The 13,431-nt window shown below is 43.6% G+C and overlaps 1 protein-coding gene across 4 annotated transcripts in view; it reads right to left on the bottom strand.

Moving 5' to 3' along the window:
- Positions 1 to 405: 405 nt before the first annotated feature.
- TSPAN5 (tetraspanin 5) overlaps positions 406 to 13,431 on the bottom strand; it is a 171,348-nt gene continuing 158,322 nt past the window's right edge. Inside the window, exons 3-8 of one of the 4 annotated variants that reach the window (XM_035004465.1) lie at positions 11,642 to 11,788; positions 7,467 to 7,637; positions 5,070 to 5,195; positions 3,137 to 3,184; positions 2,924 to 3,040; positions 406 to 699 (exon numbers count right to left, since the gene is read on the bottom strand). In XM_035004465.1, coding sequence (XP_034860356.1) covers positions 634 to 699; positions 2,924 to 3,040; positions 3,137 to 3,184; positions 5,070 to 5,195; positions 7,467 to 7,637; positions 11,642 to 11,788 — 675 coding nt within the window. In that variant the 3' untranslated portion in view covers positions 406 to 633. The remainder of the gene's footprint in view (positions 700 to 2,923; positions 3,041 to 3,136; positions 3,185 to 5,069; positions 5,196 to 7,466; positions 7,638 to 11,641; positions 11,789 to 13,431) is intronic. The other 3 variants (XM_035004468.1, XM_035004466.1, XM_035004467.1) reach the window with 3 other exon arrangements.

The raw sequence follows: 13,431 nt of genomic DNA, 5'->3' as shown, positions 1-13,431 counted from the left end.
ATGGAATACACAATTCCTCTTGAAAAAGACACTCCAGGAGAGACCAGGCGTGCCCACCCACATGACTTGTTGAATGCAATCACAACATCTGAACCCAAAGACAAGCTGTTTTCTTCTTGGGGTGATAGTTGTAACAGGTCCCTGAAATGCACAGTGAAGGGATGCCAAAACAGAAACAAAAACAAAAAACACAAAAACCACAGCCCTCCCAGGTAAGGGGTTGAGTTTTAGAAAAGATGCACTTCTTTAGGCCACAGACCAGAAAGTCCCTTCAAGGTGTGACGAAGAGCAAAAACCGCCTCTCCCAGCCCTCCGATCACGGAAGGAGAGAACAAGACTGTGTGTTCCACAGATTCAAGTACATCTGGGTCCCTCACCCTCCCTTTTTTTCTTTTTTGGTAAGTATCCAACCAACCATAAATTCATGGCTACAGTAGAGATTCACGGCGCAACGACTTTCATACTGGTTATCTTTTTAATTCTGTCAGTGAGCAGCATTTCCCAGTTGTACCCGCCCAAAACCAAGTTCTCGGCAGTTCCATCACGTGGGATTGCAGCGTGGATTCAGTTGGGCACGCTGGAGGGTCAGGAAGGCTGGGTCTGTCCAGTGTCTTACAGCAGTGATGCGGGGCTCTACCAGCTAGCCCTGACAGCTTCAATATCACTAACCAAATTCTGAGCCAGGCAGATCCCAAAAATCTGAGAAAGGAAGGAAAAGAGAGTCAGTGAAACTCAACTTCAGTAGGCTACTTCCTGGCCGGTGAATCCCCTTTTCCTTATCTCTGACTTTTTAAATTGACAAACAATTCATATACTATAAAATACGTCCTTTTCAAGTCTATACTTTAGTGATTTTTAGTATGCGTGCAAGGATGTGCAACTATCAACACGACTAATTCCAGAACATTTCATAATGCTGAAAAGAAACTCTGTACCCATTAGCAGGCATTCCCGTTCCCCCATCCTTGGCAACCACTAATCTACTTTCAATCTCTAGGATTTGCCTATTTTGGACATTTCATATAAGTAGAGTCATATAGTATGTGGTCTCTTGGGGTCACACAGCAAAATGTTTTCAAGTTTCATCCATACAGTAGCATGTACCAATAGTTCAATCCTTTCGGTGGCTTGAATAATATTCCACTAGATGGATAAACCCCACATTTTGTTTATCCTTCATCAGCTGATGGACATTTACACTATTTCCACTTTTTGGCTATTATGAATAGTGCTGCTGTGAATGTCCGTGTACAACTTTTTGGTGAACAGATTTGCAATTCTTTTGGGAGTGGAACTGCTGGGTCTCATGTGAACTCCATTTAAGTCTGAGGAAGCGCCAAATTCTTTTCCACAGTGACTATGGTTTTCACTCCCTTTAGCAATGTATGAGAGTTCCCATTTCTCCACAGTCTTGCCAACATTTGTTATTGTCTTCCTTTTTAATTACATCCATCCTAGTATGTGTGAAGTGTGGTTTTGCTTTGAATTGCTCTAACATCTAATGATGAGCATCTTTTCATGAGCTTATTGGCTATTTGTACTTTCTTTGAAGATACATCTGATTCAAATTCTTTGGCCATCTTTAAATTGAGTTTGTCTTTTTATTGTTGAGTCGTTCTTTATATACTCTAGACCCAAACCCCCTATCAGACATAATGATTTGCAAATATTTTCTCTCATTTTGTGGACTTTTTCTTAATAGTATCCTTTTCAGCACAGAAGTTTCAATTTTGATGAAATCCAACTTACCTACTCCCTTTGGTTGCTTGTGTTCTTGGTATCATATGTAAGAAAATGCTGCCTAATCCAAGGCCACAAAGATTTACATGTACACAGTCTTTGAAGAGTTTTTTATAGCTTTAGCTCTTAAGTTTAGGTCTTTGATCTATTTGGAGTTAATTTTTTATATATGGTGTGAGGTAGGGGTCCAAATTCGTTCTTTTGCCTACAGATATCCAGTTGGTCCAGCGCCATTTGTTGAAAAGACTATTCTTTCCCTATTGACTGGTCTTAGTTCCCTTGTCAAAAATCAACTGACCTTAGGGGTAGGCCTTATTTCTGACTCTCAGTTCTATTCCACTGATCTATATGCTCAACCTTATGTACTACCTTGATCACTGCAGCTTTGTAGTAAGTCTGTAACTGGAAAGTGTGAGTTCTCCAACTTTGCTCTTTTTCAAGTTTGTTTTGCTATTCTGGGTCCGCTGCATTTCCACATGAATTTTAGGATGGGCCTTGTCCATTTTTGCAAAAAAAAAAAAAAAAGGCAGTTGTAATTTTGATAGGGATTGCATTGAACCTGTAGATCAATTTGAGTACTGCCACCTTAACAATATTAAGTCTTCCGATCTATGAATATGGAATGGCTTTCCATTTCTTTAGGTCTTCTTTAATTTCTTTCAACCACTGTGCCCCATTCATGACTTTCTAAGAAAAGTATTATATATCCCCAAGATAAAAAGCCCAGCTCTTGGGGCTGCTTAGGAGGAAAAGTGGGTGCTTCCTTCCCTCACACTTTGACAAGGTGGTCCAGAGAGAGAAAGGGACACAGGATGACTGTCTAAAAAAGTCTTAATCTTGCCACTGGGCTCTCCTTCTGACCATCCCTGCCTCCCCCAACTGTCACAAGGCAGTGATTACTTGGCCCATGGGAACACTGGAATGCCAGTAGCCAATTGCCGACCCAATCAATTTCTCCATTATGAAAAGGAAAAAAAAGATTTCCTAAAGTATTTCAGGATAGTAGCATCTAAAATCAGGGCTTTAAATAAAATACAAACCAAATAGCTTAGGTTTGTTCCCCAGCCCTTTGATGTGTCTTAAAAACTGTGACATTAAGGTGATTCAGCAGAGCTCCTGTCATGGGGAGGGCTCTCCCAGGGCATCATTTCCCTGCGACATCCATCAAGGAGGCTTGTCTTACCTGTAGCAATGCAATGCCTATGAAAATACCAGCCACGATGGTTAAATTGTCCTGCAACCACTTCTCAAACTGGGGCACACAGCCTTTCGTGTAGATTACAATCTGCTGGTCAACTTCCTTCACAAGGGAAGAGGAGAGCACAGCGTCACCATGCAAGTTCAAAAGCTCCTGCAACACCCTTTGTGCTAAGTGACAAGATGAGACTCCACTTACTGGTTTTTGCCTGGCATCATAGCCACACTGAGTGTTGATGACATCTTCCTGGTAGAGAAAGGAAACGGAAAGGTGAAAATCACTCAACAGACAGGAAACCCGCCTAAGACTTAGCAGAAGAGTCCGGTTAAGTGTCGTTAATCGAAGGCGTACTTGGGCATGCAGATGTCCTAGGTACCAGGTTAAATAAACACTCTGATACATTATCCAAAGTAATTATTATAACAATCCTCAGAAGTAGGTATTAAAATATGCCCTCTTTTCCAGAAGAAGAAAACTGAGGCTCAGAATATATAAGGATAGCAAGTGTGTTACTGACCACCTCAGGAAGCTTACAGGGGTTAGAAAACGGAGACACAGTTAAAACCACGGGGAAAGAGGACAATGACTATCTTCATTTATGCTCTTTTGGAGGAACTTCTACTTTTTAATCTATATACTTCTGTATCATTTAAATGGTTTTTCAACGAGAATGCACTGCTTTAATAATTAAAAAAACAAAACAATGCCCCAACAACATATCACATGGACAGATACCCTGACGTCTCACAGGCCCTATCAAGAAACATGGGTTCTCCTGCTTTAGGTTTGTTTATTTTCCCCCTGTGCAGGGTATGGGGTGGATTTTATTAGCTTGGCTTTTGTGGAATGAGAAATCTATACCCAGAGTATCTGTAGTTGAAAGGGGAGGCATAATGCCTTCTGACACTCTCCATAATTCTTCTGATGGAATGTTAACACTGGGCAGGAGCGGGAGACAGAACAGTTTGTACCTGCTGGCCAGGGCAAGGCCACCTGAGTAGACACCCAGGTCTCTGTGCTGGGCACTCTCCTGCCTGTCAGCCCTCCTCAGAGGAAAGCAAGACATGAGCCAGTGGGAGAGGTGGGCTTCCGGCAACGTCTCAGAGCAGAGGCACCCAGTCCTTTCTGATTCTCAGTTGTCTGAAAGAGCCCAGAGACCCCTCTGAAGCCCTCAGGGAACTACCTGCTCCACACCGAGACCATGGCCCCTTTTAAAGAGCCCCACGTGCTCCACCTTGCATGGGGAAACGGCCACTGAACTCATTAGCACCCACTGGGCTCCGCTTGATTTCAAGAAGGGTGGTCTGGGGTAGGCTGCATGGACCGATGGCCTGGGAGACCGAAGAATGTGGAATAGACACGTGCAGAAGCAGTCTCCCACTTGTTCTAATGCTCACTCCCGGCTTTTAACTTATAACAAGGCACTTAGCATTTTAGGTCACCCTACATACCAGTCACATGATGTGACCCAAAACACAACCAAACCCACGGTGAAAGGGTTATGAGCATGTTTAACGCCTTTTCTTTTCTTAAATAAAACGCAAACAGCGCTTATCATCATTACAACCGAGAGCCCAGGCAGCTGCGGGCTTCCTCCCTAGTAGACTGGCCCTATCTTGCCTCAGACTCTTGTCCTACCCCTAAGATTCCCCCCCAGAACCAAGTCAGGAAGCACAGGGTCACTGACCCCCCCAGGCAATGCAGAGCACTCTCGCCGAAGCCCGTCCCTCTTCTAAGGAAGGAGTAACAGGCACTCCAGGCAGGCTTCCTGGGTCTAAAGCTCAGCTCCACCACTTGCTAGCAATGTGAGCTTGGGAAAGGTACTTAACCTCCATGGGCCTGTGTTTCACCCAAAGAGGGAAGATGGTGGTGATACTGCCAGTAGGAATGTTCTGAATTTTATTGAGCCAACTCACAAGAAGGCTGAGAATAAGAACCAGCGTGTGCTGCTAAATTCATGTCAGCGATGATTACGCCTACTGGGAAGATCTGAGCACTCTGCCCTCTTTAGGAGCTACAGTGAGGAATACGCAGGTAAGAGGTTTCACGGAAAAAAAAAAAAAAAATCACTCTGCTCATCGCCCCCCGCCCCCCCCCCGCCCCCGCCTGCAGTCTGCGGGCATTCACTTACTGCAGGATCTTTAGTGCAGCAGGAGAATGGCACGCCGCACCGCTCTCGACTTGCGTTGGAATCTGTGCAATTGAAGTAAATATTTAGGTTCCAATCATCAGCTCCAAAAGCCCCACAGCACTGCCACTGGAGCAAACAGGAGAGAATTAGAACATCTCGGCCTGGAGGCGACCAGGCGCCTACACTCACGACCGCCAAACGACCGCCACCCAGCTTCGGCCAGCTCTAAGCCTCTCTCCTGTCTCAGAATTTGTATCAAACCAAGCTAAACCTAAAGGGGCCCTATAGAAGCTTCCAAGGTGACTAAGGCTCAAGATTTGTAAGGATGTGCTAACATCTGATTTAAGTGACTGATGAGACCCACAGTGTTAAGTGTTGGAAGAGCAGAAAGGGCAGGAGTCGTACAGCAAAGCAAGGTCTGCTTGGCGTGGGTGCGTGGAGGAACATTCTAGAAGGGTAAACAAGACACTAAACCATGGTAGTGTCTGAAGGAGGCAACTGGGGGTTGTGGGTGGGAGAGCTAGAGGCTTACTTTTTTAAAAATTGTGGTCTCTGCAGCCTTAATGGTTATGTAAAAATCCATTTTATCGAGGCATAATCGACATACAATAAACTGCACATATTTAAAGGGTACAATCTTATAAGATTTGACATATGTATACATTGTGAAACCATCATCACAACCAAGATAGTGAACATACTCACTACCTGCCAAAGTTTTAAAGGCTTACTTTTTTTTGTATATCTGTTACTACTCTGAACTTTTAAGAAAATGCATTTACATTTTCAACTTTAAAAAAATTCCATCATCTAATTAAAATATATATAAAATCAGCTGTTGAAGTCAGTGAGTCTCAAAAGGGCCTGGTTCAAGGACTGGCTGCTCCAGAGGCCCCTTCGTCACTCCCCTACCAGCTCTACTCTCTAAGTAAACATCAAGCCCTGACCACGTTCAGGCTTTCAGGACCAAGAGCTACTTCACAACATTACACTCCATGACAGAAAAACAAAATCACATGAAATAACAGTATTTCCATATAAAGCAGACAGCATTTCAAGAGAACGTGTATACGCATGTTCTTCCAACTCATCTGGTCCTCCAAGGGCTTGGCTTGTGCATCTCGAGGTCTGCCTACAAAGCTTCATCAGATCTGCCACGCAAACTAGTCAGCAAGAATACCTGGCAAGGTGTGAGCCTGCATCCATTATGACCTAACAAGACAGTGAGGTCTGCTGAGGAGATGGAGCAGGGCTTAATTTCACACCTGAGGTGCAGCTCACTCTGGGCCAGTCACGGATGCTACTGAACCAAAGCAACTCAACTCCGCTCACTTCTGAGTACCTAACAAAGGAGCATGGTCTCCCATAGGGCAAGTGCCGATGCAGCCGTCTCCTCCTTTATCAAAGCGGACCCCCAGCTCCCTCTGCAAAGCCGTCCAACCAAGAGACAGCCATTGGTCCACTGGGCTTCTGTTTGCCCTCCAGTCCTGCCACAGACATTTAGGTCACAGACACTGCTGTCCAATCTCTGAGGGCATGCAAATAAAGACCTTAAAACCCAAGGACAGTAACACCTTCAGCCTCATATAAAACCACGTACATCTTATTAGAGTGTCCTAATATTCGCATGAGTTCAACAGTAGCTGCTATTATTTCTACTTTACTATTTGGGAAAACAGGTCAAGGTTCTGTTAGCCCACGGTCACTTAGCTAATTAGAGTCTGGCACTAGATCTGTATTTCTGACCCCGTTTATACCATTTTCCATTTTGAGTCAAACGGGGCATCTGCGACTTCATTTGCATGACAGGGGACATCACCTAGTAATGTTCAGAAACCTGGGGGCACGGGGGAGGTGGCTCTGCCGAGCAGATTCTTCACGTGTTAGAAGCCGCACCGGGGCTTAAAAGTTGCTCAACTTTTGGTCGCGTGGAACTGCGTGTGCTCTAATATTTGGATAGGTATGTTTTAGGAACTTTGTGGACAAATATTCTATTGCTAAGTGTATTATTAGGAGCCGTGAAGGGTGGAGGATGGCCAAAAAGGGGGCAAGGAGCAAGAAAGAATCCACATTGGACACTACATAACACATTACACCTACAGCAAAACAAAATTCTGCAGATGTCAATTGGAAACAGCATGTGTGCTTATAATCTTGCTGCTCAAGAGGTTTTCTTTATCCCTCAGACTTAGTAGAAATTGAGATGAGTGAAAATAGGACATTTCCTATGGAAGTCATAAAGCAGGTTAGAAAATAATGAATACACAACTAAACCAACCAAAAAAAGCCATGTGGCAAAGTCAGAGGGAGGTTCCAGCTGGCGCAGACAGAAGCCAGGAGTAACGTTCATTCCTCGAGAAGGCTTTCAACTTAAAAATAAACCAAATTTAAACTTACATATTCCTGCGTGAAGTCTATGAGGTTCTGCAAATCAATGTCATCTCTGTACGCTCTGATGTTGTTGTTTATGAAGAAATACAGCTGGTCTTTGATCCAGTCTTTGAAAACAAATGCCAGAACCCCAGCAGTGAGCTCCAGGAAGAAAATAATGCCCAGGAACACAGAAAACTAAGACAAAAGACACAAAGAGAACAGTTAAAGGGGCTATTTTGATCATATATAGTTATAAATGGTCCCTTCTAAAAAGGCTTGTAATTACATTGGGTTGTTACACATGTCCAAAGCAGATAATCTTCAGTTTCTTAAGATTCATTAACAGAATATTACACTCCAAGAAAGGATTTTTAAAAATGGTTCATAATCACATTTTAAGGCTCTGGTTGTCCATTTGGTAATTAAACAACAAAGCCTATAAGCAAACATGGATAAAAGGAATTTCTCATTAGACCCACATTAAGGCCTAATGACTGTCTCCAGATTCATGCACCGCCAGACTCTTGAACAATGACCCGCCCCTACCTCTAGTAAGCTCTTGTAATGTTGAAAGATAAGCTAACCCAGTACTTTAAGATCGACTGTCATTTGTTACTATGGCCTTGATTCTGTATGCAATACATTCCTTTTTTTTTTTTGGATTTAGACACTGCTTTAAATCCCCTTTGCAACTACTTTATGGGGTAAAATGGCAGATGTGTTCATCTTAGACAAAGCGGTCAAAGAGGAAGTTTGTGTGTGTTGGGGGCGGGGGTGACTAGGACATGAAAATCATTTCCCATCATGAAAACTGGGTTGAAAGTTTTCTTAGGAACACTAGCTGTGCTCACCCTTCTTTGTAAATACCAGTCTCGGAAGATTTTAAATAACATCAACCCGCAGCCAAAGGCAGACTTCTGGCTGACATGGACAAGAATTTACACAGGAAGGCTGGGGGCCACAGGTAACGTGGTGACTGCCCATAAATCTGGAGAAATCTCCCTTTCATCTTGAAGACTCAGAAGAGCCTCATCTCAGTCATACCAACGTACTGCTCACGCCCACGGTTCCTTCCACTTCCTCTCACCCCCACACTCTTACGCCTTCCCAACTTTTTTGCTGAGACAGATTATGAGAAATGAGGCTGTGAAGGACCAGGCCAGCTTCTGGTGACAGGACAGAAAGGGAGACGCTGGGGCCACAGGTGCGCAGCAGAGCCCATGGAGGCTATAGGACTCGAGTGGCTGAGGAGGCAGAGGGGGCTGAAGCTGTCTCTCTGCTCAGCAAGCAGACATCCAGCAGCCAAGCGAGAGAAAAATGTGCTGGAGGAGTGGTGCAAAGGAGACTGCAGAGTTACTTATTAAAACAAGAAGATGTTAATTCCTCCAGCAAACATCTGAAGGACCCATAACAGATCAGGTTCTGGATTTGGTGGGCTTGGCAGAAGCAAGGATGGGTAAAATATAATCCTGCCTCCAAAGACCCCATGGTCTTATGTGCTGTGGGGGTGGGGCTTGGGGGAGGGCAGTGGGGTGGAGCCATTTCACATCAGATCTCCATATATCTGCCAGTGTTTATCCAGCGCACTAAGTGCCATTTGGGGAGGGTGGGCATGAGGGGAGGGGTGGAAGAAAGAAATAAGTGCCTGGCAAAGTCTAGGACTCCAAGGTTTGGGCTCTAATTCTAGACCCTCTAGAGCTCAGCCCTTCAGGTTCCAGAGACCTCCTCCTGGTTATCTCTCCTTGGTGAATTCAGTAGAAAGAGGATTTAAACTATCATCAGCGGTACCAATAATTTCAAAGTAAGATTTCCTCAATCTAGAAAAAAGGACAGGGGAAAAAAAGATCACTTTTACTCAATGCCTACCCCCCAGTATAAAACAACTCCCCTCCCTTTATTAGGTACAGAAATACAAAAGTTATCATGCTATACAAATGAGAAAAATCATAGCTAGCTCACATGCATGTGCACCCAAAATACCACCACAGAAGTCATGCGAGATTTCAATTCGATTTTTTTTCTCGCCACCATAAAGGTTAGGCAAGTTCATTTTCCAGTTACCCTGGTAAAGTTTCTCTTAATGCTATATAATATACAGATCAAAAATTCAGTTCAAATTAAATTCTTATCGAATATTTGGCAGAAACCTGTATGCCCTGGGTGACCTCATTTCCCCCATTTCCAAAGGTGCAAAAACTGATTTCGCAGGCTTCGTCTTAGGGCCTCAGTCGACCAGGAAGCTCCATTTCCATTTCACATTATCTTAGCTCTCAGATTTTCCCTCAGCAAATCTCCTAGCCTTGCAGCATGAGATCTCTGGGGCTGTTAAAGCATGTTGACATTCACTTCCTACTTATTTCATAGCTCCTGCTCAAAGAATATTCTGGGCCAGTTTCATTGTTTGTACTAAATAGAGAAGCCATTTTAAATATCCGTGATTTTCAAAAGCTGAGAAACAATACAATTTTCTTCATTTCCAACACAGAACTTTATAAATTAAGGTGCTGATTTAGAGACATGGATCTATTTCTGCCTGTACGACAAATACAATAAATTATATTAAAGGGACTACTCTTATAAACTGAACTATATTCAAGTAAATCACATTAAAGGGGATCCCATATTTGGGGGCATGGAGGCTGAAACTGATAAAATAGTGGCAAACGGTTAAGTATTATCTGGGGCCCGATGAGGCTATAGAAAAGCTGAGTGAGGGGAGCCCATACATTTAGAAGGATCTCGTGCCAAGAAGACTGGCAGGTTGGCAGGTGAGGATCAGGGGCAAAGCTCTCCTGGGGACTCCACAGGTCTTTGATTAGGTGGGCAATGAAGTAACTGTGTGTGTGTGTTTAAAAGGGGGAATTGGGAGATAAGGCATAAGGCCAATGGAGTATTGGGAAACCAGCTGCTCCCACCACAGACCAATGTATAACACAGAACAGAGAGCCAACTGCTCATTCAATTGTACGGAGGACCAAGTATCCCTCAGTCTCCCTGACCACAGAGTCATGTAAACCTGCAGGTTAAACATATGACTTTTCAGGTTAGATTCGCCAAAACCTCATCTGCACCACAGCTGCCCAAATTCGAAGAAACGGGCTACCCTGGGGGCGGTATGGTGAGTCCACACTCTTTAGGGATATTCAAGAAAAATGCCAGAGGATGACGTGGCAGAAATGCTGGGGAAGAGAAGCATGCCCCACCCGGCTTTGGAGACTGGTGACATGCTCTGGTTTTAAATGAAGATGTCCCTAGATGATGTTGAGCAGGATTCTAGGAACAGGTGGTATGACACTAATTCGTCATCTAGAAATCCCACCATCTTTCCTCACCACAGGAAGGTGGTTTTTTTGTGTTTTTTGGTTTTTTTATCCCTTCCCCGTTTTTGGAAAGGAAAGTGGACGGGGCTGTACAGAGAACATGGACACGGATGCCCACCACAATGCCAAGCCCCAGACAGACCGGCATATTCAGCTAACCTTTGGCTATACTTCCCAAACCTATTTTGGATACGCACATGGAAACACAGGCCATTCCATTCTCCTTTGGAAGGAATCTCCAAAGGAAAGGCTTTCACTTCTCATTCTCTCCTTTTATTACTTATCTGCCCCTGGTAAAACTCCTCCTCCAAAAATATTCATGCTAACAGTGATCACACCCAACTCCCTGCAAGGCGTCTAAAAATTATGTTGATCATACAAAAGGAAAACTCTGGACTGGCAGAGAAGGAAGATGTGCCCCTTACTGTTTCTCCATGTTCACCGAAACCTATTACTTAACAGATTTCATCTGAACAGGCCACAGCCACTGGGCTGATGTCTGGTTTTTCTAAACCAACTGTATGAACAGCTCCCTACTGACTATGTGCTTAAAAGAGGCGGAAAAAACCACCTGAAAGAAGAAAACTATACATATACCTACTTTAGTCTAAAGGGATTTGAGGGACTGGAATGCAAAGTCCTGATATATCCGTACAAAATCTCCATGGATGGCATGGGTTGGGCACGGTACTTACATTATTAAGGAAGCATGGAGGGGCAGGTGGGCGGTGATCTAGAGAGTTCTCCTGAAAGGAAAGCATTAGCCGGGCCACATTTTCACTGCACCTTTGGCAGAACCACCTCGCCTACAGATAGGGTGTCCTCCCGCGGGAGGACGACAGCTTGTCCCTCGGCCTGCGGGCAGAAGGGGATACTCACGAACTTGAGAAGGAATGTGTTTTCCCGTAGTGCTCCAATGCACCCTGCGAATCCCAAAATGAACATCACTCCTCCCACCACGAGGAAGAGCCAAACTGGGTCAAAGCCGCCGAGATCAGTGATGGAAGAGATGTTGGACAGAACTCCCTGGGGACAGAGAAGCAAACACAACGGGGCACCAGGATGCAGGGGCAGTTTTTCAACATGGAAAGATTTTTACAATTGTCTTTTCCCCCTCGCAAAGAAAAACTTCAGAGGTAATCGGATTATTAGGTGTGACTGATACTCAAGAAACACTGCAAATCAATCAGTCAATAAATCAATTAATTTTAAAAACACCCAGAAAAACCTACTTTCTTTGCAAGGTCTAGATGGGTTTGTATTTTTGGCAAAACTGAATAAAGCAAAGAAATGACCCCAAGAAACTATCATCAGACCCCGTATGGAGATGTGGATGTTACTTTTGTTTTCTATGTCCCAAATATAAGTGGTTATGGGCAAAAAACAGTGTGCAAGAAAAACACACTTCCCAACACCTAGGAAGAGCAGTCACCTTTCAGTGCCCAGGGCATGCAGGTCTCAGACAAGTGCCTGCTACAAGCCTGTGGCATTTCTTAGGGAACAAGGGCAGAGCTCGATGCTGCAGGCTGACACAGTGGCCAGTCCCAGTCACAAGCCCCGGAAAGTTTTCCAGGGAAAAACCATGCCTCAGGATCCACCCTTGAGCTTCACAGGAGACCCTATCAGGCTCAGATCCCCAAAGCCCACTTGGGTGGTTTGGCTGATGGCGGTCTCACATTGACTTCTTAGGGGTATTTCCTTACCATGTTTTTTTAAGAACTGAGATTTAAATGATTCACAAATCCAAAGCTACTCCCTGGCCTTCCACCCTTTTATTCTCCTGCCAAAAGAACCCAGAGTGCTTTCATTTCTCTATGAACATGCTATTTTTTTTACAAAAATTTTTCCCTCAACCATGATACTATGTCAAATACCACCCAGAGCCTATGTTAGAAATTATGAGATTTTTTTTCTCTAAAATTCAAGGTACATATTGCTATTCATTCCTATACAGACAGACTGTTACTTTGAAACTGTAAATGTACAGGAGTCTTAAATATCCAATATCATCAATTTTATTTTCTTATATTTGTTTTGAACTCTCAAAATATCCCAGAGTATCATGGTATAGCTTGCTGTGAAGTCTTAAATCATTTGTTTTAAACCACTCCCAATAACCTGAAAGAACAGAAAGTATTTATCTGATTTTATACTTTAAGTGAAATGGAACCCAAAGAGGCTTGGTGACTTGCTGGAAGTCACACAGCTATTTATTGACTTTTTGAAACTAGAACAGAATATCTATTTCAGGGTTCTCTGCCCACCAAATGGAAACCATGTTATTTGCTTCCCAGCACTTCCTAGTCAGCATGGATCAACACCTGAGTTTAGGAGTTTTAAGTTTTAATTCATTTTAAGGTTGTAGGATCATTCGGACAAAAACATCTTTTGTTTGTTGGGTTTTTGTTTCTTTTGCAGGGGGGTGGGGGCATTAACTTAAAAACAATTAATAGGATATTAATAATAGAACACATATGAGAAATAAAGAACTCTTAAAATGTACAATTTAAACCTCACAGGGAAGGCCAAAGGTTTAAATAAAGTCACAGATGAAGGGCTGAGAGATTAGAAAAGCAGTCAGGAATGTAGGGTGTATTCACTAACTTCTGAGGTGACGTCACAAATGCAACCACACCCTTTATGAGACTGCTTGGACCAATGGTTTGATC

Source organism: Mirounga leonina, unplaced genomic scaffold (genome assembly GCF_011800145.1).
Source record: "Mirounga leonina isolate KUSES-001 unplaced genomic scaffold, KU_Mleo_1.0 Mir_129, whole genome shotgun sequence".
Taxonomy (NCBI): Eukaryota; Metazoa; Chordata; class Mammalia; order Carnivora; family Phocidae; genus Mirounga; species Mirounga leonina.
This window is presented reverse-complemented; position numbering and strand designations above follow the sequence as displayed.